Source organism: Ips typographus, linkage group LG9 (genome assembly GCF_016097725.1).
Source record: "Ips typographus isolate SLU linkage group LG9, UJ_Ityp_2.0, whole genome shotgun sequence".
Taxonomy (NCBI): Eukaryota; Metazoa; Arthropoda; class Insecta; order Coleoptera; family Curculionidae; genus Ips; species Ips typographus.
The window spans coordinates 9,314,700-9,341,308 of NC_138430.1; the positions used below are offsets into that span (position 1 = coordinate 9,314,700).

Sequence of the window (26,609 nt, forward strand, 5' to 3'; positions counted from 1 at the left end):
TGCGTGCCATAAAATTAAATCTATCATAATTATTGTAACTTCACGTCACTGTATCTGTGTGAATTAAGTGTTTCATTGCACCAAGAAATTTGAATTATTAGTAACGCCTCTGGGATTATATGGGTGACAGATTAAAGCTAAAACTGCTTTTGGAGCAGTTTTATGTACAATTTCAACTAAAAAACCCCTGGGTGTACCTTACTAAATTACGGGCAACTGTGTAAAACTTTTCAAGGAATTAATGTTTACGGATGATAGTGTGTTATTGTCCTACAACTGGACCGGAAGGTTTAAAAATTGTATGAGGGAGAAGTGGAAAAACAACCAGAAAGTTTTCAAGTATCTTTTGAGATGATTTGCAATAGCTGAATGCAGTATTCAACCCTCCATGGAGAACATTAAGACCCTTTCCGCCAATCTAGGGCCGTTAATAATTCTGATATACAGGTGTGGTAAATCAGTTACACGGAAAACCGTGTAACTGACAGAGAAACGTAGGTAATTGCATGCGCGGGAGAAAGACAGAAAACGAAAAAAATATCAAGTAGGCCATATTTTTAGCGCGCTGTTGCCAAACGCCGTAAGTATTCAATACCCTCGACAAACTTACTAACGGCGTTTGGCAACAGCGCGCTAAAAATATGGCCTACTTGATATTTTTTTCGTTTTCTGTCTTTCTCCTGCGCATGCCACCTACGTTTCTCTGTCCGTTACACGGTTTTCCTATGGTCGCTTTTGGATTTACCACACCTGTATGTTGACAGGTCTAATTTTCATTTATTGAATGAAAATTAAGGATTAAAAACTTGTTTTTTAACCACCTGGTCAAAGACTCCTGCAACATTCACTTCAAGCCTTTATAGACTTAACTTTAAGTTTCATTTTGCTCAAGCATTCAAATTTCTCCTCCATAATTCATATTTTAAGCCAGCTCACCTCAAATTAAAACAGTTTATTGTAGCAAACTCTAAACGTGACTTTCCTGTTATTATATTTTGCTAGGACTGCATAAATAAGGAGCGATAATAGAGGTCTCTATTCAGTCAACTCAAGATAAGCTTATCAAAATATCCTTTGTTAGAGCTAAACTACGCCTCAAAGAAGGTATAACAATGTTCAAATATCCGTATGTGGATGCTTCACAAGCACTACAAATCGATAAAGAATAGAGCGTTTTACTAATATTGCGGGTAGTATGAATTGCAAGAAAATTCACATAAATATTAATCAGGCAGAAGTAGTCCATATTCTCACAGTAGCAGTAGTGAGTGTATAAGTTAGTTATTATACAATCATCAAATGAATCAATTTTTTTGCAGCTGAAGTCACCGTGGAATACCACAAAGGCCTACCAAAAATAACAGTACCATTACCAAGCCGGAAAGAACGATGCAGTTTCACCCTAAAACCGATCTCAAATACTGTGGGAGATTTTTTAGAGATGTTAAAACGAGAAGACAAAGGCATCGACAGGGTAGTGTGCAAGTCGAAAGACGGCACTCGAATAGGATCTTCCAATACGATAGAAACGCTTCTAGATGACGATTTTAAGTTGATAATCAACGATTTTTGTTACAATGTAAATACGCCCAAAACCGAAAGACTGAGTGGTGAAGAAATCCAAAAGTAAGTTAAGATCACAGTGGTGTTTCACATCCGTTAATGCTTCCATTTTATTAGGCTTCACGACGTTAAAGACTTAGTAAATAGACTGTACGAAGCCATGAACATTCAGGAACATCAAATGACAAAGGAGAAGGAGCTTTTGCTCGAACTGGAAACTTTACAGCAGCAGATTCAGCCTCTGGAAGAAGTAAGTTTTAAAAGTACAGTTTAACACACCTTTTTACCCTATTTAAATTGACTTTGCCTTAGAACTTTTCGAGTAGGAAGTTCTCTGAAATCAGATTGAGGTGAAATGCATTATACTGTCATTTCAAAGTCTTTACATGCAGTATTTTGTTTACTTTACACATTAAATATAAATTGAGTTATTTAACAGTCAGTTGATATCTTTACAAAACTGCAGTAGAGATGCAGTCGCATCGAGAGTGACTTATTCATACCAACGTGAAATTTATACGACTTGAAACTCCCTGGATTCTAATATTCGCCAAGAGCTAGGTTGAACATGTCCCAAGATCTGGTGCGAATTGTTTCATGTTCCTTCTTTATTGCTTTTGAGCAGAGCTGCTGTCGTTTAAGACAATTCAAATTTCCATATCTCAATTTTTATTCTGAGAACTTTCTTTTTTTTTAATAAAGTTGGCATCAAAACATTATTCCTTAGGGAAATATATCAATTCGTGATATTTCCGTCAGAAAGATTTTGATTTAACGTGGATTTTCAAGTCTTAAATCGACAAAGTAAATTCACTGAATCGAATGCCTGTTAGAGAAATAAGGTTTTACAACTACCCAAAAACAGAGTATTTAATAACTTTATTTAAGACGTTTTTATGGCTGACTCCCTTTAGGACCAATATCGATATTCTGCCAAAGCCTTAGACTTTTGGCTCCTAGCCAAGTACAAGAAATGCCTGCAATGGGGCTTCATCATTTAGATATTTACTTTCCGGGGTGAAATTGCGATTCTTTAAAGATCAAGTCGTATCTCAAGATTGTAAATTTTAACTATTCATGCAGACTGTAAGGTGATTTCAATTAGGTCAATATTATAATTATGTATTGTTATTACATTATTATTTAACAATCATTGTTATTATTGAACTAGATTACTGCTATTGATTATGGTTAAAACTTATGCCATTAGACTTTTACTGTATTTTTAATTATGTATAAAATTTCAGGGTAGAACCCAAATCGAGTTAGTCGCGCACAAACGAAGTAACTGGTTAGCCTGGGCTGGTTTAGGTTTAATGTCCGTCCAATTTGGAATTCTAGCCCGTTTGACCTGGTGGGAATACTCCTGGGATATTATGGAACCCGTCACCTACTTCGTTACTTACGGTACTGTCATGGCTACGTACGCGTATTACGTTCTTACAAAAGAGGTACCATAATTTAAAACCACCATTAATAAAGATTAATAAAATGTATTTTGCAAGGAGTACATATTAGCTGATGTAAGGGATCGACAACATCTGCTCACCATACACAAGAAAGCCAAAAAGGTCGGAGTGGATCTGGCCAAGTACAATCAGCTGCGAGATCAAATTAGAAAAGTCGAACACAAATTGAACAAATTAAGGAATCCTCTGAGGCTTCAGTTGCCTCACCAAGCAGCTGCAGTTAATGGTTCGGCTCAGGAGTTGGCTAAACCTTGTGATACTACAACTGAACAACCACCTGCTGATACAGCACAACAAACTAAAACGGATCCAAAATAACCGAGAAGTATATGCGTAAGTGACACATTATTTTTTTGGACAATTAATTAGGTGGAATTCTGATTTTCCTTGGGTTTTAAGTGTCAACTACACTTGTTCAATTAGTTCATTTATCCAGTTTGGCAACTTTATGAACTCGGGTTGTTTATGTTTGTAATAATTTTAAAAGTTTGTGAGTTATTCAATTCTGTTACATTATCATATAGGTTGACCTAGAAAGTTGCTTGAAATGGTTGTTGTATTTGAAGCAATAAGGTTTTGAACACTACACAAAAACGACCAATGATGTTTAGTTTACTAGATATTTTCGTATAACGTTCCATCAATGGTCAAGTCAACATTATGAACTAGAGTACTTGTCACATTCAAAATGTTTACCTGTCTATTACATTATTACATACCTCTAAATGCTATTGAGAACCTTCTAAAAAGTGCCAGTTGAAACTCTAAAGAATGGATTGTCTTTTGATGGAATGGAATAAAATGGGACTAATAAAAGCAGTGCAATGCATAATAATTATTAACAATGCAATTACATTTTAAGGCTAGTCCATCCCATGCTAATTTATATGATAAACGCGACTAGTCTTAATTAATACAGAGCATCATTTGGCATTGTAGAAACCATCATTGCGTCATGCTTTTGACGTTTTCAGTCATTTTCTAGACTTGTAGTCCGTCCTGATTTTTCTGCATCTTTGTCATTTACAATTTGTTTCATGTAACGCACCATTAATCCAATTTAGCTCAAAAGTTGTATACATTTAGTATGTCTACTATTTAAACGACCAGTTTCGTGTATTAAATAAGAATAATTCGAATGCACTGTATCAAACCGCACATTTTGCTGTGATTTTGCGCTGTTTCTCTATCATTAGAACTTTGATAACAATCATTTTTCATATATATATCGTAAAATATATTCTTACTGAATGGGGTTTAAAAAATTGCTTCAAAAACTTTTGCATATTTACATTTCAGGTTTGACCTGCGTTGTTAGTCTTCCGTTAGAACGGAGACGACTTTGTCAAGTTTTCCTAGCTAGGTTGGTTACTATTATTCAAGTAATTCATTTTTCTTCAAATCACTACATTTGTGATATTCTAGTGAGAACAACAGATTCTTCGAATTCAAATAGGTACGTTTTATTATCGGTGATTCTTCCTACTTCTCTATTTAATTTATACTTCAACCAAAATATACTCAGATAACAAGTTTATTACCAAAAATGAGTATTATTAGTAACATGACTCATATGTGCAGTGTTTGTAGCAGAGTGGGTAATTTGTGATTAGTTAAAAAAAGCTTGCTGCTTTTTCTTGACCAATCACAATAACTATCCACTGTTCTGAGATTTACGCCAATGCTGCACATGTAGACTTAGCATCAGTGTTAAGTAGCAAATTCATTTAATTTTTCTGTCATATGCCGACTTTCGTACATTTCTATTTATTTTTAGTTAATAGTATTTTTTGTCTTCGAAATTTTACTACTGTTAGGCTCTTTGAATAAATAATTTATTGTTGAGTGTACATATAGTAAATAAAAACTGTTGCCAATAAATCCTTGTCGTTTTTCTTCACCTGCTACTAATAATCTTTATACAGGGTGTTTCAGGTTTTAATACACGAATTTTAACCACGTATTCTACGTCGAAAAATAATCCCAGTTTGCTCTATAAACTATATTCAGGAAATGCGTCTTTCAGGAAATACAGTTAAAATAACAATTAATATAAATTTTAAGAAAAAAAAGGTACACCACTGCTTTTTATAAAAATAAAAGGAAAAAGGTCTCTTAGCAACAAAGAACTAAACATTTGATAAAAAATTATAATAATTGTTCAAAATAGTGTCCTTCGACGTCAATGCATTTTCTGCAACGTTGGAGTAAAGAATTGACTATTCGTAAAATTGGCAACCTTCTTTTTTTATATAAAACTTCAACACCCTGTATTTCATGAAAGGCGCATTTCCGGGATATAGTTTATAGAGCAAACTGGGTACTTGGTGTACTGAATCACCCTGTATAAAAGTAGATATATAGAAAGTTTTTCAATGCCAAACATATGAAGAATTAATTTTCTCTTCTTACCGTTGATTTTATATGGATAATTTCAAAAATTTGATGTTATTGAAACAACACGGTAATTTTACCTAATAATGTAAACTAAACCTTATTTGTATTAGCTGAACATTTAAATGGCATTTCTCGCTTGTCATTTTTGAAAACTGTCTACAATGTAAGCCATGATGGCTTATTTCGAGGACACTGCAGTTAATAAATACCTCGAGCCGAAAAACATCTTGGAGTTTACTAATGGAACAACATCACAACATCCTATATGGGCAGGTGACTCTGTAACATCAGTCATACGAATAATATCTAGTAAGAATTACACTTATAGTTGCATCCCTAAAACTTCCCTTCAATATTTTTAGTTCTTCTCCTAAGAGTGGGTTTTATATTGGTGCAAGTGGGAAGCATTCCAGTGGAAAATGCTTATATGATCATTTTTCGTAACATATTCGAAATAGCTACGTCAATTTTCGGATACGCATTTTTGGGCTTTTTTCTATCTTTTGGTAGAAAGACGTTTTATGGAATTATCAACTACAATGGATATATCGGTAATCGAAATGATGATCTCAGCTCTGCTGCATTAGGTTCATATTAAGTTCAATACATTTTGTAATACATTAAATGTGTAAAATAATTTGTTTATTTTAGGGTTTTCTTCGTGTCTTTACGGAACTGCAATATCTTCAAGCATGGTAGTGGCACGTTTACACCAAATACCAATGCTTCTAATCAGCTTGTTTACAAGTTCCATTCTACTTCCCGTATTCATGTGTTGGTGCTGGAGCCAATTTGGCTGGATGACCATGGTAACGATAATTGAAGAACGAGTGGGAATCAAAGATTACGGTGGAAGTTTGGTAGTTCACGTGCCTGCTGCTACCATTGGTCTGGTAGGCGCATTGTTCTTGGGCAGACGAATTATGAAACTCAAAGATGTCGACAAGTTTTCCCTTGGACACGAGTATTCCAGCGGAATAGTAACGGGCTATTTTTTTATCATTATCGGACAAATCGGGTTTAATTTACCCACTGCGGCATATGAGGCTAGACACGCTGTAAGAGATTATATCGGGCAGGTGTCTGTTAACAGTTTAATGGCGATGGGAGCTGGTATTCTAGTGGTGACTTTGGTTTTAATGGTCTTAACCAGAGACATTTACACTTACTGGATTATAGTCAAATGTCTACAAGGTGGATTAGCTGGGTTAGTGACTGTAGCCTCAGGAATTGACATCTACTCTCCAGCAATTAATTTCGGAATTGCTTGTGGAGGTGCACTAATCTTCTTTGTAACCTCAAACCTCATTCACTACTCAGCATTGGAGGACTGCTGCAATATAGTAGCCATTTACTTGATTTGTGGTTCAATTAGTATTCTATTACCACCGTTCTTAGGATCCGGCGAGAATTTAGGTCTGTCCATCTCAGTCCGATTGCAATTCACTCACCTCTTGTGGCAGTTTCTCTGTTTATTAGTCATCCTCCTGATCACTATGATCATATTTTCATCTCTATTTACCATTCTGTTTGCCACAGGTTTTTTGAAAAATAACTTTGAAAAAGCTAACCATCAGAGAGCAAAAATATTGTACGGAAGGCTGCCGTGGAAGAAATATTTTGATAGAATTTTCATGATTAGTGGCAAAGACAAGGAACTGTCGCCAGAACGGAATCGGAACGAGATGAACTCATTTACAGCTGTGTAATAATTTAAGAATTAAAATAAATGGCTACATTTTGGAATCTGATTTTTTTCTTTTAAATCAAGTTTATGTAGTTATCAAATGTAAATATGTTACTTGAGTTTAAAATGCTCTCATCTAAAAATCTGATACAAATAATCTCCAAAGATGACTGTGTGTGGATTTTTTTCAAATAATTTTTATTAAATTTTCTTAAATATAATAATACCTTTACATAAAATTTTCTTATGTATTAAATTACATAATTATTATTACACAATCAAACACTACTCATCAAAAATATCATCATAAATAACCAAATCTCTTTTATCTTTATGACTGCCTTTTTGAGAATTGGTTGATGCTAATGTAGTCCAAGCAACTGATGATGTTGATTCATTAATGGGCTCAATTTGTGGTTGGCGTCTTGCAAGTGACACTTGCAACTGAATACCCGACACCATGCTACCATCCATTTCAGCTATTGCCCTGTCAGCAGCATCTGTTTTGTCAAATGTGACAAATCCCCTGTTCTTTTCAATTTCCATTGAAATATTGATGATATTTCCCATGGTGGCAAAATGCTTTTTAAGGAATTCTTCAGTGATTTTGTAACCGGAAACGTATATCGTGTTGCCCGTACGTGGTTTTTCCGGTTTGTCTTTTGGTTTTTCAATGACTGTACGTTCGTCGCGTTCTCGCACGTTCTCAAAGTTGTCATAAAGGTTTTTGATGCGTGGGGGTTTGTTTTCTGGATTGTCCGGTCCGTCCTCCATTTGTATTGAGGAAAATGGTTGGTAACCACTAACCGTTTTCTCTGATATCAGTTTTCTTTCCAAACCTCTGGGTCGTTTAAATCCGTGTTCTGGTTGTTTGTGCTGCTTTGTTATGGCATGTATTGCACCCGATTTAAGTAGTTTTTTAGCAACTTCTCTGGCGTCTCGGGCTTCGGTCGGTCTTTTAGGCACCGCGGGCTTTTCCGGCTCTGGTTTAGGCGCTTTAAGGGCAGTTAGGGCTTTCTTCTTTTTCTTCAATTTAGCATATTTAGCCTGGAGCATTAACTCCTCTTCAGTAAAATTTGCGGGAAAATGTATATACACCATACTGTCTGTTTATAATTAAATTTTTGCTAGTAAACTAATGTTTAGGGAAATAGTGTTTTTAACAAGTAAACAAAAATAATATAGGACAGCTGACTGTCACTTGAGTCAAAACTGACATTAACTCTGTTGGCCGGATACATGATATCACGTGACCTGTGTATTTCCAAATGCAGTTAACGTCACGTGATAACCAAAACTTTTAGAGGTTAGAGTTTGCTTATCATATATGACATTAGTGACTTATTTCCACACGCGACCCGCCATTGTGTATATCAATCTCAATTTTGAGAAGTTTACTGTTTAGTGTTCCAAACAAACATAGCAATTTTCTTTAATTTGTTATTTATAAATTCGGAAATTTCTGATATTAATTTCCTATAAATGTAAGTCACCATGGCTGTGTGCTGGGTGTCAAGTTGCTCTCATAATGAGAGAGAAGGGTGTCAGTTTTTTGCATTCCCCAAAGAACCAAATGAACTGAAAAAATGGATTACCAATTTAAAGTAAGTGGATGATGGACTGATGACCAGTAAATTATTGATATTATTGTAGAAGAACTGATGAGCCTGGCCCTGGTGCTTGTGTTTGTAGTTGCCACTTTTCAGAAGGAATTCAGGATAATGGACCAGATATTGTCTGTGAGGAGGTTAAAGTATTGAATAGTGATGATCAGTTGCTACTCACTGAAAAGTAAGTATTGCACATTGAATTTACAGAGGAAAGATATTTTTTTATTTTATTTGTGATGTTAATAAAGTGACAAATTTATTTCTGGTGTTTAGTGCAAAAAGTTGTCTCATTGTATATAAAATCAAACAGAATAAAGTTACACTGCAAAGACATCAATAACAAATTAGAGTTTGTTTAACTAAAGAAAGAGAGAGCAATATTTTTTATTTCTATAGGTTATGTGTTTTTGGTATTTAGTATGTCATTCATTACATCATTTGTCAACCTTGTAATATCTGCCATATGTCAACCAGTAGTTATGTAACTTAATAGAGATAGAAACCCATTTAAACAAGGCAGACTTGTAGTAGGACATGCAAGTCAAAAGTGAGATAAAGAAAGAAATTCTTTTCTATTCCCTCACCCCTCATAGTTCCACTACAGGTCCGTATTTTAGAATTTTTTAAAGTAAATCTAATAAACAAATTCAGTTCAGTTAATTTAAAATAAAAATAATAATAATGCCATTACAGCTGTGTCTGTGTAATCATTTTGTATTGTTGTGTAAACAAGGTCTAACTTCACCCAGTGCACGTGACGTAATTTGACAGTTGGTCACATGATTTCCAATTGATGATGTAGTTTACAGTTAAAATGACCTTTATATTTCTAGTTTCTACATCAGTAAAGGAAACAAAACTTCATCTTATTATATCTAACAATTTTTAAACACTTACTCATTTTAGTGAAGAAACAACGGATTCTTTGCAAGCAGACCCTTTAGAGCTATCAAATTTACTGATGGATAATCAATGTGACACTGAATGGACTGAAACACCACTAAATGAAAATGATTTTGAGACTATCTTTTTGCCTGAAACAGAGGCGACTAATATTAATAATTTGAGAAATCAAAGCATCTCAACCATGCTAAGACAGACCATAGAGTCGATCCAAAAAGATAATCCCCAAATTGAAACGGTATTTGTCGATTCTGAGAGTGAGGGAGACTGCAATGAAACTCAGACTAATTTGGAAATCTTCATTGATGATGATTCTGCCACTGATGATGCTGTGGATGATTCGGCTACGGATGATGCGTCCGAAACCGCTGAATTTGATGATCATAACTCCATTGAATTTATAGGTAAGTGTTCATATTTAATTACAATGCAACTGCTAATTTTGGATACTTTACTATAATCTGCTATTTAATGTAGTGTTTATTTAATTTGTATATGTTGTCTTAATTGTTGACCAGTGAAGAATTTCAATTACAACTTTCTTCACAGATGAAACTGATTTAAGATCATTGCAGCAGGAAGAAAAGAAACCTAATTTGTTGGATCCTCTGTTAATAAAGCCTTATCAAAGTAAATCTTTGAGCAGTCACAGGACACATTATACAGAAAATGACATACAAAGATTTAAGGGTAAAAGGGTTGAGTGTTGCAAAGTTGCACAGCCATCTTCTGCACCTAAGATGTCCAATAAATCCTCAAATTATCTTCAAAAACCTTCAACAGTAACAGGAAATGCTACTAAAACATCTATAAAAATTGAACCAGGTGTTCAGTTAAATGGGAATGCAATAATGGAAAAGCCACCACCACTTGTAATGTTAAGTCAATCAGGAGAACAGAGTAATAATACAACTCGCAGTAAATTTATCGCAAGTAAAGTAACTCCACCACCTTTGCTAGTTCAAAAAATTGCACTACAAGACGCCTCAAAATTATTAGCTTCTTCGAATATTCTCGAATTGTCTCTAAACTCAGAACCGAAACGTAAAAAATATTTGGTGATACCTAATGATGTTCTACAGCTTTTCAAGCAAATGAACGGTTCCGTTTCCATTAATATACCCGGAATTGGAGCGGTATGTGTACAAAATCCTGGCGAGCTTACTGAACAAAAACCTTTAGTAAACATAGAGAAACCACTAAAAGAGCAAAAACCAGCAAAACCTCCAGTTAAGAATTATGATCCCTTAACAGACCCGAAATTCCGCTGTTGGAGGTACCGCCATAATGTGAAAAGGGACTTGGAAGGTTTTTCCTACTATGAAAGATTGGGATTTTACCGAGCTGATGTAGCCAGAGCCGCTGCGTGCGCAAACAAAACTAAATTGTTAGTTTATCAGTTGGAATTGTCCTTAAAAAGAGACGAAGGTGATATTAATAACTTTAAAAGAAACACTAAAATTGGAGATACATTTGTAATGCAACGGTATAGTAAGAATGTAAAACGCAGTCGCAATTCAACTATAAAACCACGAGCAAACATAAAAGAAAATCTACAAGACCACTGCTACAGTATGTCTTCTATCAACGCAAGACGAAAACAAAATGAGATACGAAAAATGTTGGATCAGGATGCAGCAACTTTAGAAAGTGATTTGTTGATTACCAAGAAAGTCGTTATTTTAAAAGATGAAGACAATCAACCCAAACGCAGGAAAATGAGTGAGACACCGACACTTGAATCCTCAACATCAGTTAAACGCAAACCAGGAAGACCAAAAAAATATACGGATACAGGTAAAAGAAAACCTGGCAGACCACCACTGAAACCAAACAGACGAAATAAAATCAACTTGTGCGATATTAAAAGTGAACAACCAGACGACGTTAAATTCAATACTCCCTGCTACGTTGACCTTTCTCAGGAACCCACCACCAAAGAGTGTCTGGACACTCTTGAGGAATTTTACAACAATCCTGAACATTTAAAAATCATAACAACCCTACGGAATTTCCAGAGTTCAGTAGACGTTTCCAAACCGATTTTAGTCGTTAATAAAAACCAGTGGTCTGCCATTAATTTAGAGGAATCAAGCCTGACAAACAATATTGTATGGCCCCTATCTGGAACTGATGAATTTCCTCCCTGGATTGGTTTAACTGCCAACACCTACAATATTAAATTCGTTCAACCTGATATTTTGTGTAAATACCTGTCTGGAGAAAGAGAAACTGACTAGAAGTGTAATTTGTTGTTTGAGTAAAAAATGTTTATTGTAAATACTTTATGTAAGATGTTTAGTTGTAAAAATGTTTTTTTTTTATTAAAAATCGTTTTTAAGGTACTTACTTTCATGTGTCTTTTGGTTTACATTACATTCTGTGATATTTGAAAAGTTGGTAACTAATTAATTATTATTTCAACCCTAAACACAGCATTGGTTGACCGAATTTAAATATAAGTCTTTTACTAGGTATAGTCAAAGTTTTACACATTTTAAATGGCGTCAAGATGAAAATACACGAAATTGAATAAAGAATTCTGTTTCTAGTTTTAAAATTTGAAAAAAAAACTACAAATTAACATAAATCACAGCTTGATAATTAACCATATTTTACTAAAATTACTGACTGTTTTAAATTAAGTTACAGTGATTCAAAAATTGGAATGTACAACAAAGGGCATATTTGTCTCGACTAGAGAGGTTTTTTAGGTACTTTTTGAAATTTAATATCTCGGGAACATGAGGAGCTAGAGAGGCCATTTTTAACTCATTTTGTAGTATTTTTTATGCTTTTTTGAATGGCGTAGGAACGAATTTCCTGTGAATCTAAATAAAAGAGCTACGATTTTTCAAAAAGTCATAAAATGCAATATTTGTCAAAAGTGCAATTTTGGCAAATTTTTATTTTGCTCCATAAGGGTTCTAATGCACAGCAAAGGATATATTTATACCAAAGGACCTCAAATTAAGGGAAATAACCACTTTGAACCTTTCAAAAATTCGAAAAATGCCATTTTTTGTCAAAATTTTCAATTTTTTTTTTTGCTCCATAAGGGTTCCAATGCACAGCAAAGGGCATATTTATACAAAAAAAACTTAAATTAAGTGAAATAAGCACAAAAAAAGCACTTTAAAATTTTTTACTTTTCAAAGAAATTGAAAGAATGGGGGGGTACTAGAGAGGTTTTTTAGGTACTTTTTGAAATTCAATATCTCGGGAACATGAGGAGCTAGAGAGGCCATTTTTAACTCATTTTGTAGTATTTTTTACGCTTTTTCGAATGGCGTAGGAACGAATTTCCTGCGAATCTAAATAAAAGAGCTACGATTTTTCAAAAAATCATAAAATGCAATATTTGTCAAAAGTGCAATTTTGGCAAATTTTTATTTTGCTCTATAAGGGTTCCAATGCACAGCAAAGGGCATATTTATACAAAAAAACCTTAAATTAAGTGAAATAAGTACAAAAAAAGCACTATAACATTTTTCAGGTCCAAGTGACAGTAAATAACAATGTTTTTGATTAGACCATCTTTTTCCTGAAAATCATTCATATACAAGAAACACAGATGCTAAAAATTACGTCATTGAAGAAAAGTAAAATTCCAAAAATTAACACTGACACATAATTTATTAACTTTCTAACAACACTTTCTTACTATCCCTATAATTGACAGTTAGACCTAACTTTTCGTGGACTTCCTTTAAAGTTGTATTGGCTATAACAGAGGCTTTTTCCGTCCCATCTGCCAACACACCCAGTAAATAACCCTGGTCATTCAGAAGCTGTGAAATCCTTTCTTGTATTGGTTGTATGTAGGCTACTACAGCATCAGCTACTACAAGTTTGTACCTGAAAAGGCATTTAGTTGACGGTCCTCCTGAAATAAGCTGCAACTTACTTTCCAGTGTCAATATTTTCAGCCTCCCTACAAATCTCATCAATGGATTTGCCAGTAACAAAAGAGTGAATACTGATCAAATTGGATACCCCAGGTCTATTGTCTAGATCATAAGTTACCTTCAAATTTTTATTATTAGTGCCACTAATACCCATTAACTATTGCATACTTCTGAAGTAAAATCAGTGACAGCCTTTTTAATATTCTTTACTATTGTGTCAGGAGAGTCAGTTAAACAAATCCTACTCTTTTCATCTGGGTCTGACTTGGACATTTTCTTAGAAGGATCCCTTAAACTTCTTATTCTCCCATATTCACTAGCTGAAAAATCATTCAATTTGCATATTATTTGAAGAATTTTTAAAGGACACTTACAGGTTATCACAGTGTGAGGGATTGGAAAAGTTTCACCAAACCTGTGATTAAAAATTCTGGCTAATTCCTGACACAGCTGAATTTGTTGTACTTGGTCTTCACCAACAGGAACATGAGTGGCTCTACAATATTTTCATACACACCCTCCTTTTCTGTTTAGTTTCTACCTTACCTACTTGTATGACAAAATATCAGCTGCCTGTAAAACTGGATAAACAAATAGTCCAAGAGGTATGTTTTTTAAACTGGCTGATTTTTCTTTATATTGGGGTAAATGAGCTAATCTGAAATGTGATTAATCCTTTTTTAATTGTAGTAGTTTGTTGTTTGGAAAGTTAAACCTGGCCATTGTGGATATACACCCTAGACACCAACATAATTCAGCATGAGCTGGTACAGTTGACTGTTGAAATAATATAATTTTGCTAGGATCCAATCCACAACCCAGCAATGTGGCAGTAAGTTCCAGTATATTACTGGATAGTTTTTTCGGATCCTAAATTTCACTTATACTAGACAAAAGGATTATAAAAGACTCCTTTACTTACATGGGGTAAGGTTATAGAATGTAGGTCAACTATACTTAAAATCAAATTCTCATTTTGTTTTTGTAATTTAACCCATTGGGATATAGCACCCAGGTAATTACCTAAATGTATTGAGCCTGTTGGCTGGATTCCTGAAAACACCCTTGCAGTATAGGTCTGGTTTGTAAGCTACAAAGCAAAGCAATTTTGCACAAGTATTACATACATTATTTAAAAGAATTACATTTTGCGCTGAATAGCTGCGATGTAGTTTAATTCTTTGTATAGCCCTTTTGAGGAACATCCTTTTTAAAAGCAAAAATAAAAATAGTTTTAGTTTATAACATTAATTTAAATAAAAATGTGGGGTTAAGTTGTCACTATTCACTGGCCGTATTTGTTTTCACGCACCATGGAGCGAGCAGAGCGTTTTTGACATCAGAATGACGTAATTTGACAGTTGGTCAAATAATGGTTTTGCCAAATTGCGTCATCGTGACGTCAAAAACACGCTGCTCGCTCTATGGAGCTGTTGTTTGTTGGTCACGTGACGGCTTTATGAAGAACGGTCGTTGAGTCCTCGTGATCAACTGTTCAGAATAAATTTTGGCATTAGGCAGACATCAATCAAATCAAAACTTCAAAACATTTGTTTTAAATCCTAAGGGAAACGGTTTTAGAAGTTTTGGGTCTTTTCCTACTGTTAAAGGCTTATTCAACTATACTCTACTACGGTACTAGATAAGTGAAGATCTTATAAGCACTTATACAGCACATTATATTGATTTTCAGATGGAGCCAATGAATATAGGAAGTGCACCTTCGAGTCCAGCATCACCAGGAGCAAACTCAAACTTTTTACCCAGCTTCCTAATAGGGGACTTACCGCCATCCACCCCTAACAACACCCTTTACCCCAACATATCGCCTGGCCGCAACAAAACGCCCAGTTCCTTCAAAAATAACACAGTCAATGAATCAATGAGTTTAAGACAGAAACTGTTCAACCAATCCCTTGCTGAGTCATCTGTAGGTTCTCCTTCACCCTATCAACCAGTGGAGAAGTCGGGTCCACCTACAACTGGTTTGTTTGACACATTTGATGTAGCCAAAAGGGTAACCAGTCCAGTTTTGAGCAGTACTGTAGTGCATCCAAATGAACCAGGGTTATTCAATGAAAGCATATCCAGAATTCATCCTACTATTCCTAGTGAAGAAACCTTTGCCCCAAGCAGGAGCTATAACAACTCTACAAGAATGGAACAACACCTCAACACTCATTGGGTGACTGCTTTTGGTTTTCCTCCTAGTTTGCTAAATGTGGTACTTTCTCAGTTGTCAAACTGTGGAGTTATTGTTGATAAACAAGTGCCTGTACAAGGTAACTGGGTCCATATAAAGTTCAGTAATTTCAGTGAAGTTAACAGAGCCTTGGCTCTAAATGGAAAATGTCTAAATAGTAATATTATGATTGGGGTGCAGTTGTACTACCCTAAGGAGAACAAAGAGAATAGTGGGGTTATGGCTTCACCAATGAGAGCCCGGTCTTTGAGGCACTCATTTATTTCACCACATTCTTCTTCCAATACTGTAGTTCCTGCTCAAAATGTTCCTCAGAAATCTACAGGGATTGTTAGTAAAGCAATGGAGTATGTGTTTGGATGGTAGATAATTTGATTATTGTTATTCCTTTTTTGATATTGCTTTGTACTTTATAATTACAGTGTTACTATTGCAGATGTGTTTTAATTAAACTTTTCAAATTGAATTTCAGCTAGATTATTCAAAGAGAATTTATTGAATTGTTTTTGTGGAAAGGGTGGAACTTTTAATATTTTTGTGACATCAAATAACCAAAAAGGCTTTGAGTATTTAAAGATTATTATATTTTTAATTTAATAATACACACTACACAATATATCTAAAAACATTTTTACACCAAAAAATTTGAATTTAACAATAGTAATAGAAGATGAAATCACACTGACTGAGCAAAAAGTCCAAGTCACAATTTTATATACAGATTAGTCATTTCTTAGACCAAGAAGTTTTTACTGAAAATGTAGTTTAATAAAATGGTAAAAAACCAGAAAAGCTATTAGTACATAAAGATTATTATATTTTTAGTTTAGTACTACAGTTAAAGAAGTATACAAACTATATCTAAAAACATTTTTACATCAAAAAATTTAAATTCAACAATAGTAATAAGAAGATCCAAATCAGACTAACTGAACCAAGTCACAGTTGTATATACAGATAATTTCATTTCCTACAATACCAAAACCAGTTTTTTCATTGCAATGAAGAATGAAGATATTACATAGTAGATATCTCAGATTTCTGGCATCATAAATAAATTAAAGGATGGAAGCTCTGTCCTTTCATTGTCTGTTGCATAAGCTGCTGGCCACATACACTATAAGGACTCAGAACTAGAAATTGTAGCAGTAGCCAGGTCGGTCATTTTAGGGTAAATAGCACTAGTGTTGGACAAATTTTCCTGAGCCCACAAAATCAGTTTCAATAATGTGGATATCTTTGATGTGGTGGTTTCTTGATGTTCCATTTTCAGTATTGCAGCATTTACTTCACTTGCTACCTGTTTTACAATTATTTAGTTAAGAAATTCGTAGACTAGTGAATTCAATCAGCTTTTTATTGCTACACTTTATGACCTTACAAGATCTTTACCTTTTGCTTATGTGCAGGTGACAAAAGATCAGCAAATGGACTGCTTAAAGGATCTTCAAAAGCTAGAAGAGCTATGGTCCTTTCCAGTTCAACTAGTACAGATTCATCTTCTTCACCTGCTTCACTAAGATGGCCTTGCGCAAATGCCAATGCTTCTTCTATGCGGTTATTTCTGATTAATTCAATAAGATGTAGTTGCTGAAATATAAAACAGTCAGCAACAAAAACAGCTTGACTTTATTTTTAGTTACATACCTGCAAATGAAAGTATAAATATCTGTCATTGTCTAGCAATTCTGCATGTAACTTATTGATCAAAGTAGTAGCTTCCTGAATTCTACCATTCATAATAGCATCTCTAATACGCATCCTATCATCCAGTGAATGCAGATTAACTGATGGGGCAATGCCTGATTCCTGTTGAAATTTCTCGGCAGCTTCCTTAAATCCTTCTGCAATGCAGAGAAGATAAATTTGGGAAGATGGTTGAGACAACATAAACAAACGTATCAAAACGTACCTGTAACCAAGTAGTTCATTACTAGCTTGTTCATGTTACTGCGTGCTACGCAGCTATCTTCCAGTATCGTAATCCACTCGTTTGTGTTTAGTGATTTACGCGTTTCACCCATTATTTCTTATTTTGTTTGTTTTTCTCGATAAAAATACAAATGTTTGTTAGGGTTTAATTATCCCTGCTTCCATAGAAAAATGATGAAAATGTTTGATTTTGATAGTTCTGTTTGACTTGACAGTTTTAACACTAATGACAGACGGCAATTGACTGTCACATAATTTTAGGTGTATTTTGGCGGCAGTATTAACCTGAGTTTTAAATTGTAGTAACATAGGCCATCCTTTTTCATCAGAATAGGTTAAAATGAGACAGGCATTTTAAACACTCCAGTAAACACTGACGGTAAAATACGTCTTTTATATACCAATTCCCTTTCAATTATGCAACCAGCCATTCAGTCCAGAATTTAATTTTTAAGCATTTTTTGTTTAATACAGTATGTTAAAACAGTTAAGGCGTTTTAGATATGTGTAAGGTTCCAGATCTAGCGCTCTGTAAATTTTACAATAAAAATGAAATCAGATTTTAATTATTCACCTTTCAAATTCTCCCCTAGCCAACTATTTACAAAAATCTAAATTGTATACAGGGTGTCCCGCGAGGAAAGGGACAAAATTTCACTACATATTCTTTAGGTGAATTCGAGTCAAAAATGTCCTAAAACATGGGTTCGCAAATGCTTCCTTGCCAAGATAGGAATTTTTAAAATTGTGCCGTAAACTACAATAATTCCGAAATAATAATTTTATTTAGCAAAAAAATTACTACTACTGTGAAAAAACCTGTGGCTGATACCTTCCCCATTTTTTCCCAACACGGTGGTTATTTTAGGTCCAGCGATATTATTAATTTCACGAAGCAGTTCAGCTCTGGTATGTGATTTCTCTACATACACTAAACTCTTCATATGTGCTTAATATACTTCTTAATATACTAGAGACAATTATTATTATAGCATTGCACTTTTTGGCAAAATAACACTATTAAATTTAAAAAAAATCATATCTTGGTAAGGAAGCATTTGCGGACCCATGTTTATAGGACATTTTTGACTCAAATTTACTTAAAGAACACGTGGGACACCCTGTATTTGAGACATTCTGTATCTCCGACAATATCAACTTTTTGACTAAGGTAAGTTGGGTTATATCGTCATATGCCTAAAAAAGATTGGAGTAGCATTTTTTCACACATTTTAGGAACACCCTGTCCTAGCCAAAAAATGCAACACGTAATACTTAAAATCACTTTATTTACAGCATCATAAAATTTTATTAAACAATTTCATAACAAAAAAAAACCAAAATAAAAACAACAGCAAAAAGTTACAACTTAAAGTTTAAAGTACTTTTGACCGCCTATTGATAAATGGAACTAGTAGAAGTGATGATGGTGTGTTACAATTACAACTTTAAATTAAATAATATTATATTATTATAATAAAAAATTAAATGATTTTTGTGGGTGTCTAATATGCAAACTTAATGGATAACAGTAGAAAATTGCTTTATAATCTTTGGGTCGCAACTTTTCGACTGGATGCCATAAAACAGCATGTTTCCTGTACACTAGAGTGCAAAATATTTTAACGTTGGACATTCAACTTATAAATATAATAATTATATTATTATTTACAATGGATTTGCATTACTATACTACGTATACGTTTCATGTATAAATGCCTGTATCCATTCTTCTTCAACAGGAATATACAATCACTTTGAATGAACGTAAAACCGAACCTACTACAGCCATTTTTTTACAGTTTTAAGTGAAACAACACTACAGCACATCTCGGATGCTTTTCGTCTAAATATTACAACTATTGTTGTGGATCGTGTCTGTAGGTACCGTAAGCCACTGTCACAAAGTCTGGTAGTCGTGCAGGATACTGCCTGGGGCTTGGTATAAGGGTTGGCCCATTCCAGTGGCGCCGAGGGTCGGGTAGGAATTCAGTTGTGGCGCCACCATTGCTGATGCGGTGTAGTTTGTCATTTTTGGATGACCTTCTGATTCGCTCTCCGAACCACTGGTGTCCATGTGCGGTTTATCACTGATACTTTGATTGCTGCAACAAAATAATTAATTGTAGCTTTAGAAGTATGACAGGCACATAATTAAATTTGCCCCAACGATGGTAACTGATCATAAAACTGTAAAATTTATAGGTCCATGAGTATAAATTTTGGACAGTCGTAACGTGTATTTGTTTATTTTAGGCATTTTCAATCATCAGCCATAAACTTGGAAACTGTCGAAATCTTCTCGATGAAGCTATCAAATTTCAAAACTTTTTTAAAACTAGTACAATCAGTTAAGATTCATAATACATGCTTTTCAGAGCTCCACGAGCAGGATTTTCGAGAAATGTGACGAGAAGCTGTTTTGGAACTATTTCCTTACGTAAAAATCCTGCAAATTGGAGAGTTTTAGTGAAATCTTACAACTTTAACAAACATTTACTGTGAAATTTATTTGTGAAACATCTTTATGTTAATTATTGTGGATAACAAAGTAAAAAAGTGGAAAACAATAAGGGATTGTCATCCCCTTTTTCTACTCCCCCAGGGCGTCTAGTAAAACTTGCGGGGTTTCCACATCAAGTAACGTGATCCCTTTTGGATGTGCATCGCTTGTTTACTTCACGTCGCTGATTAGCGCAATTAGGGTCGATAACTTCATGGGAAACTGATGTGCCACCCTCTGACGTTAATCTAATAATTTTTGAGTGGAACGGCGCAATTTTAAACAAAGCCGTATGGTTTTTAACTGCGCAAAAATGATATGATCTGGCACCGGTATCGTATTATGAGATTCGTTTAAAATAGAAAGCTGGCAATCTATTCTCAGATTCCAGGTCCAGCTAATATCGTCATTCGATACCTCCTAACTAGAAATAGAAATTCGACCACTATAAAAATATACGCATCAGTGTAAATTTTAGGTTTTAAGTTGAGGTAATGACAATTTTTTTGTTATTTTTACACCTAAAATTTTGGTCAGAACTCATTTGGGGGTGACAATTTTTCTAACACGCCACTGAAAAAGGGCTCGGTAGTAAATACGACAGTTAAGCAAATCAACGGTTAAACAAACACTTATTAGAGCCTTTTCTAGCAGAGGCATTCCGACACCCTGGGGAGTCAAAAGTGACAAGTGGTGCACATGTGTTTACCAAATTCCGCTAAAGCATTCTTAAAGCGACCTCTCGTTTTTCGGTACGGCATGCCAACACATAACCGAAGTTCCTTGAACCATTATTGTTTTTCAGCACATATGGCACTTTATTTTGATTTATTTTAAATTAGCTTAAACTGATGGTAAAACTAAAAAACTAAGTAAGAAAACTAAGAAGGATGAATAAACAAAAAGAAATTATGAACACCATCAAGATCCGAAAACTGCAATATCTGGGCCACATCATGAGAAACGACTCCAGGTACTCCTTACTCCAGACAATCATCCAGGGAAAAATCAATGGAAGAAGAGGTCCAGGAAGGAGAAGAATATCTTGGCTGCATAACCTCAGGAAGTGGACCGGAAAAACATCAACCGAACTCTTCCGCATTGCCGTAAACAAGGTTAGGCTCGCCATGCTGATTGCCAACATCCGTAACGGATAGGAACCACAAGAAGAAGAAGATGGTAAAACTCCAAAACGATTCACTGAGAGTACAAAAAAAAAATCAAACCAAACACAAACTCTTGATGAAAGTAAAAACCAGTAGCCACGTTATGAATTATTTAAACGCCGTTCCAGGAAGATACTAATGTGTCAGCTTAATGATATGCTTTATGTATAGGCAATCCGTCTTTGCCTCGCCTCTATTTAATTTAACACTATTCTTAACAGATTCTACGTGTGAACTCGTTTAAATTAGCAGTAATGACGTAAACTAAAGCTTAATTCGTTCAATAAACTAATAGTAAAAAAAGACCAAAAAAAAGGTAAATTAACGTATCATCTTAGGTTTATTAGATTACGGTTTCTATAGTACAAGGAAAAATAATTTGCGATGAAAATCCTATAATTTACGATGGAAGAACCATACTCAATACAAAAGTTGGAGACTTCTGGTAACTCTAAGTGAACAAACATTTAAAAGGCATCTTGCATCGACCAAAGGCCCTTAGAGGATTCTGGCAGTTTCAAAATGTCACCTCTTCTACTTCTCTGCCATCTTGAATGTGCAGGCTAGAAGGCTCTGGAAACTTTAAATTAGTGATGAACGTTTCAGATGCCAAAATGTTTCCTAGAGGACTCTGGTAAATTCGAAATGACTAAATAATTTTTAAAAAGCTTCAAAGGTATCCTTGAAACTATGGAAAAGAGTTATCAAGAGTATACAGAATATGATTGTCAGCTTGCCTTTGTCAATAATCTGTTCTGTCCCAATCATGAGAATCTCGTTTTAGACTTCTAACAGCTGCAAAATGTCTTCTAGAGCTCTCTGGACACTCTAAATGAGTAATGAACATTTCAGAGGCTCCTGGCAGTATTAAAAAGCGCTTAGAGGCCTCTGGCATAGCCAAAATGTCTCCTAGATGCCTCTAGTAGTTCAAATGAGTAAAAGTCTGGTTTTTTGGTGTATAAGTAAGTGAAAAAATATTTTAAAGGCTTTTGACAGTTTTAAAATGGCTCCCAGAGGCTTCTGGTGGGTTTTCGAATAGTTCAGAGGCTTCTACTACTACTCCGTAGCACTACAACTCAGGCTTGGCTGCCTTGACTATCTGCCTCCACCTGGAGCGGTCGTGGGTCATCTCACTCCATTCTTGCTGGTCTACACCAAGGATAACCAGATCTCTTCCCAGTGGTCTTTTTCCTATTGGTGCCTCCTCCCATACCTGCTTTATTAGGCGATCGTTTTGGCTTCTTTGCAGCCGCCTTGCCCATCTTAGTCTGCTGAACTTCATCTCCTGAATGATGTCGGGGCTGGCAAGTTCCGAAGGCAGATAAAAATTGCTTTTTAGAGCCTTTTCCAATCTGTACTATTTCCGAGAACCGTGTGATTATTTCTCTACAGGGTGAACCAAGGTTTGTTCTATCTAAAGTGTTAATCAATGTATAGAAGAAAACAAGTTGTTTGAAAGGATGTTCTAATGCTAGACCAAAAAATAAACTAAATTCCATAGTTGGACTAAGTTTGGGGGATAAAATCGAAAAGACCTTTCTTAAACTAACCGAAACCAGTAACCCCAAGACGTATCATGTTACTCAATCCAATGCCACTTCTTATAAGTGTAATTGACACCATCACATTGCGGTTAACAGTGTCGATTTCTTTGCAAGTTGTCGCGGCTGATACACTGGAATCAACCAGCATTTTCTTCAACCAACAACAAACTAATAGTTAAGCAAAATTCATGTTACAAAAGACTAGTTGGTCTAACTGGATCAAAAAAAAATGTAGGGGAACTCGGTTTCCAGTTAAATCTATTACTCGGATCGAATATCTCGGTCTGGCTAGTCACCCGGCTAAATTTAACCCAGAGATCCATATTTTGAAACAGTACCGCACTGTTGAAAGAATTTACACCTTCTTTTTGTCTATTAGTTGCCAGTCGTTAACCTAGTTTTTGAGTTGCTGCTTTAAAAATATTTCAATTGAAGTTTAACAGTGTTACTATGTTAACTTTTAGTAAGTTATCTTCAGGGTAATTTTTGTTGTGGTTAAGTTGCAACTGTTTTTATTGAATTAATTCTCTGATGCGGAGGGGATTCACAATATTGTTCAATTTGCTTTCGTGTCGTTGTCAGAATAAATGGAATCGCCCGGTATAAAGCCGCAGACCGAGAACATTTTGAAACCCTATATTGTTTGCAGGCAAACGGGGGAGTTGCCGGTCGGTTTGGTGTCGGGTTTCGCCAAAACAACGAAGCCTGTTCAAACATCCTCTCTCGGCGGCCACCGCACTTCTCTGCCGCCCTCCGTCGCCGCCATCATCGCCAGGCTGATGCTTGTGCAAACAAAGACCGATTTTGTCCCATCGACTTTTTCGATATTCACGATTTTGCATTAATTCTTCTTGACAAAATATCCGAAATTAATTTCCATTTGACCTTCGGTTTTGAGCTACTTTAGTCTGGTAATAACGCAAAAAGGTAATAAGTGAAAACATAAATGAGCCCCAACATGTTCCTGCTACGGTTTCTAGCCAAGCATCAAGACCGCTTTCCGCGTATCAAGTTTCTTGTCGACGACGGAGGCAACCCGCAGGTGAAATTCGACTCCTGCTGAACCGACTGAACGGGTCCCTTCTCCGTTCTAGCCCTCAAATGAAATTGAGAGGTCAAACCCATCCGTTGATGGTGGTCTTTTACTTTTAATTAAAATAATTTTGACAAATGATGAACCAGTTGATAATACATTGCAATACGTTCATGTCCTGGAGGTACTACAGCTGAAGGTTGTTGATGCATCTGGTTAATAGTTGAAACCATCACTGTTTTCTTATCTCTTATTGTATTCATAATTCATTTATTCCATGTGTATTTTTGACAGCAGAGAAATCAAGAACAAACTAATACCTTTTTGAATTTCAATTATAAAAATAAAACCAAAAATTCACCTGTCTTTATGTTCAGCAGCCCTATCTCTCTGTCTTCTGTTCTTAAACCAATTGGAAACTTGAGTAGTGGTCAATCCAGTAGCTTCAGCGAGCTCCCGTTTCTCTCTAGGACTTGGATACGGATTGTGAGAATACCAGTCTCGCAGAACACTCCTCGACTTCTCCTTAAAACAGTAACTAGTCTCCTCTCCGTCCCAAATTGTCCTTGGCAGGGGAAATTTCCGTCGGACACGGTATTTTCCCACAGCTCCCAACGGTCTTCCTATAAATAGAATGTAGCCAGTAAGTTTGTTCAATTTAAACTACGAGGGTGTCTATTCGTGACAGAAGAAGCTGACAATGGCGGATTCCTGTCACATTCTACAGGCCTTTCTCTTAATAATTCCTTTAAGGGAGTTATCAAGAGAAAGGTATGCAGAATGTGACAGGAATCTGCCATTATCACGTTCTAACAGCACTTCTGTTGAGAATCTTGTTCCCTGCTTTCAAAAATTAGCATCCTGATGATTGTCATTTTGAAAATTGTTGCACAACTCATTTTAAAATTCAAAGCCAGCTCAGAAGTGACAGTACCGGTCCTTAAGGGTAAATAAATGCCTAATTGTCACTTTTTTGATTCTGATAGTTACTGACATTGTAAACTACTAACCTCTAAGCCTTTCAGCTTCAATATAATGGGCCTTCAACCACAAAGCTTGCAGTTTGGCATGGTTGTGAGGGCTAAACTGATGCCCTTCCAGTATTTTGTACAGTTCCTTAAAATTGCCCCTATGAAAGGCCACGATGGCTTTTGCTTTCAACACTGATTCGTTGTTGTGGAGTTTATCACAGGCTGGCAAAGACCACAAGAATCTGCCTAAACGTTCGACGTTTCCTGCTTGTTGTAAAACCTGAAACGAAACCAAAATTGGTATTGTTTTTAGCATTATTAAGACTAAATAGTAGTATTCACGTGACCTAACAGCTCTCAGCTAAGTTGAGTGCCTTAAACTGGAGAGCACAGTCACGTGACTTATCGGTTTGGAAAAATGTCAAAATCGAAACGGTATAGTTCTGTAATTTACTAAACTGGTTTCTGGTTATTAACCACCAGAGATGTAAAAGTGGTAATTATTTGGAAATTTACCAAAAAATTTCCATAAATTTTACATTCCTGATTAACCAACACTGCAGAGTCTTAAATATGAAAATTTCCAAGTTATCACAGGAAAAATCTTGGAGGAGAGAAAAGGAGCGTGCAGAGTATCAAAATTTACTGCCAAACTGACAATTTTTTGAATTTAATAGGAAATGTTTACAATGTTGTCAAATCATCAAATTTTGTAAACACAAAAGATAATTTCAATTTTACAGTGTTGCCAAACTGACAATTATCTTATATTAATATGAAATATTTTCAATGTTGCCAAATCGTCCATTTTTGTCAAAACAAACTATCGTTTGTTTTTTGCAGTGTTGCTAAACTGACATTTTTTTAATTAAGTACGGAATGTTTACAATGTTGTCAAATCGACCATTTTCAACAAAACAAACAATTACAATGGTGCCAAACTAACGATTATCTTTATTTATTATAAAATATTTGCAATGTGTCAAATCATGAAATTTTTGCAAAAACAGAGGATAATTTCAATTTTACAGTGTTGTCAAACTGACAATTATCTTAATTTAATATAAAAAGTTTGCAATGTTGTCGAATGATCAAATTTTGAAGTAACAAAACATAATTTCCATTTCGCAGTGTTGCCACACTGACAATTTTTATAATTTAATAGAAAATGTTTACAATGTTGCCAAACGGACAATTTTTCTAATTTAATAGGAAATGTTTACAATGTTGCCAAATCGACCATTTTTATCAAACTAAATGATTGCAGTGTTGCCAATTTGACAATTATTTTAATTTAATATAAAAAGTTTGCAATGTTGTCAAATAATCAAATTTTGAAATAACAAAACATAATTTCCATTTTACAGTGTTGCCACGCCAACAATTATCTTCATTTGATATAAAATGTTTGCAATGTTGAATGTTGTCAAATCATAAAATTTTGTAAAAACAATAGATAATTTCAATTTTACAGTGTTGCCAAACTGACAATTTTTATAATTTAATAAGAAATGTTTACAATATTGCCCAGCCAACAATTATCTTCATTTGATATAAAATGTTTACAATGTTGCCAAATCGACCATTTTCATCAAATTAAATGATTGCAGTGTTCCCAAGCTAACAATTATCAAAATGTTTGCAATGTTGTCAAATCATCAAATTTTGTAATAGATAATTTCAATTTTAGCGTGTTGCCAAACTGACAATTTTTGTAATT

At 34.9% G+C, this 26,609-nt stretch overlaps 8 protein-coding genes and 1 long non-coding RNA gene across 13 annotated transcripts in view; 5 read left to right on the forward strand and 4 right to left on the reverse strand.

The window, feature by feature from the left end:
- The window catches only part of MCU (mitochondrial calcium uniporter), a 33,413-nt gene extending 28,500 nt beyond the window's left edge, over positions 1-4,913 (forward strand). The window contains exons 3-6 of the mRNA XM_081986129.1: positions 1,320-1,626; positions 1,681-1,813; positions 2,811-3,014; positions 3,069-4,913. Coding sequence (XP_081842255.1) covers positions 1,320-1,626; positions 1,681-1,813; positions 2,811-3,014; positions 3,069-3,350 — 926 coding nt within the window. The 3' untranslated portion in view covers positions 3,351-4,913. The remainder of the gene's footprint in view (positions 1-1,319; positions 1,627-1,680; positions 1,814-2,810; positions 3,015-3,068) is intronic.
- A 609-nt stretch (positions 4,914-5,522) lies between these two features.
- On the forward strand, positions 5,523-7,175 carry LOC145733347 (ammonium transporter 2-like). Of its 2 annotated transcripts, none has more exons than XM_081986112.1 (3): positions 5,523-5,738; positions 5,792-5,980; positions 6,081-7,175. In XM_081986112.1, exons 1-3 carry the CDS (start codon positions 5,600-5,602, stop codon positions 7,136-7,138), a joined length of 1,386 nt encoding a protein of 461 aa, XP_081842238.1. In that variant the 5' UTR covers positions 5,523-5,599; the 3' UTR covers positions 7,139-7,175. The 2 variants fall into 2 exon arrangements, with proteins under 2 accessions (XP_081842238.1, XP_081842237.1); XM_081986111.1 differs by having other exon boundaries at positions 5,527-5,738; positions 5,792-6,016.
- Positions 7,176-7,350: 175 nt separating this feature from the next.
- On the reverse strand, positions 7,351-8,298 carry Nelf-E (negative elongation factor E). Its single transcript, XM_081986115.1, has one exon. It carries the CDS (start codon positions 8,215-8,217, stop codon positions 7,402-7,404), a length of 816 nt encoding a protein of 271 aa, XP_081842241.1. The 5' UTR covers positions 8,218-8,298; the 3' UTR covers positions 7,351-7,401.
- Positions 8,299-8,466: 168 nt separating this feature from the next.
- LOC145733346 (uncharacterized) lies at positions 8,467-11,974 on the forward strand. 2 transcript variants are annotated; one of them, XM_081986109.1, is made up of 4 exons: positions 8,467-8,720; positions 8,770-8,907; positions 9,633-10,033; positions 10,179-11,974. In XM_081986109.1, the coding sequence occupies exons 1-4, from the start codon at positions 8,611-8,613 to the stop codon at positions 11,867-11,869; spliced, it is 2,340 nt and encodes a 779-aa protein (XP_081842235.1). In that variant the 5' UTR covers positions 8,467-8,610; the 3' UTR covers positions 11,870-11,974. The 2 variants fall into 2 exon arrangements, with proteins under 2 accessions (XP_081842235.1, XP_081842236.1); XM_081986110.1 differs by lacking the exons at positions 8,467-8,720; positions 8,770-8,907 and adding an exon at positions 8,936-9,330.
- Positions 11,975-13,246: 1,272 nt separating this feature from the next.
- On the reverse strand, positions 13,247-14,854 carry TrpRS-m (Tryptophanyl-tRNA synthetase, mitochondrial). Its single transcript, XM_081986113.1, has 8 exons — positions 14,683-14,854; positions 14,460-14,627; positions 14,253-14,407; positions 14,088-14,195; positions 13,912-14,033; positions 13,706-13,857; positions 13,537-13,655; positions 13,247-13,487 (listed from the first exon to the last, which is right to left on the reverse strand). The coding sequence occupies exons 1-8, from the start codon at positions 14,740-14,742 to the stop codon at positions 13,268-13,270; spliced, it is 1,104 nt and encodes a 367-aa protein (XP_081842239.1). The 5' UTR covers positions 14,743-14,854; the 3' UTR covers positions 13,247-13,267.
- A 158-nt stretch (positions 14,855-15,012) lies between these two features.
- Positions 15,013-16,173, forward strand: Nup35 (nucleoporin 35). Its single transcript, XM_081986114.1, has 2 exons — positions 15,013-15,172; positions 15,231-16,173. The coding sequence occupies exon 2, from the start codon at positions 15,231-15,233 to the stop codon at positions 16,104-16,106; it is 876 nt and encodes a 291-aa protein (XP_081842240.1). The 5' UTR covers positions 15,013-15,172; the 3' UTR covers positions 16,107-16,173.
- A 128-nt stretch (positions 16,174-16,301) lies between these two features.
- Hou (GID complex subunit 8 homolog protein Houki) lies at positions 16,302-17,879 on the reverse strand. The gene is made up of 4 exons (XM_081986116.1): positions 17,653-17,879; positions 17,388-17,584; positions 17,133-17,330; positions 16,302-17,040 (listed from the first exon to the last, which is right to left on the reverse strand). Exons 1-4 carry the CDS (start codon positions 17,762-17,764, stop codon positions 16,858-16,860), a joined length of 690 nt encoding a protein of 229 aa, XP_081842242.1. The 5' UTR covers positions 17,765-17,879; the 3' UTR covers positions 16,302-16,857.
- A 103-nt stretch (positions 17,880-17,982) lies between these two features.
- Positions 17,983-19,026, forward strand: LOC145734196 (uncharacterized). Its single transcript, XR_014179378.1, has 3 exons — positions 17,983-18,301; positions 18,805-18,843; positions 18,909-19,026. It is a non-coding gene; the product is annotated as an uncharacterized LOC145734196 (long non-coding RNA).
- LOC145734192 (homeobox protein six1-like) overlaps positions 18,945-26,609 on the reverse strand; it is a 36,047-nt gene continuing 28,382 nt past the window's right edge. For all 3 annotated transcript variants that reach the window (XM_081987409.1, XM_081987407.1, XM_081987408.1), the window contains exons 3-5: positions 24,929-25,169; positions 24,280-24,541; positions 18,945-19,777 (exon numbers count right to left, since the gene is read on the reverse strand). In XM_081987409.1, coding sequence (XP_081843535.1) covers positions 19,573-19,777; positions 24,280-24,541; positions 24,929-25,169 — 708 coding nt within the window. In that variant the 3' untranslated portion in view covers positions 18,945-19,572. The remainder of the gene's footprint in view (positions 19,778-24,279; positions 24,542-24,928; positions 25,170-26,609) is intronic.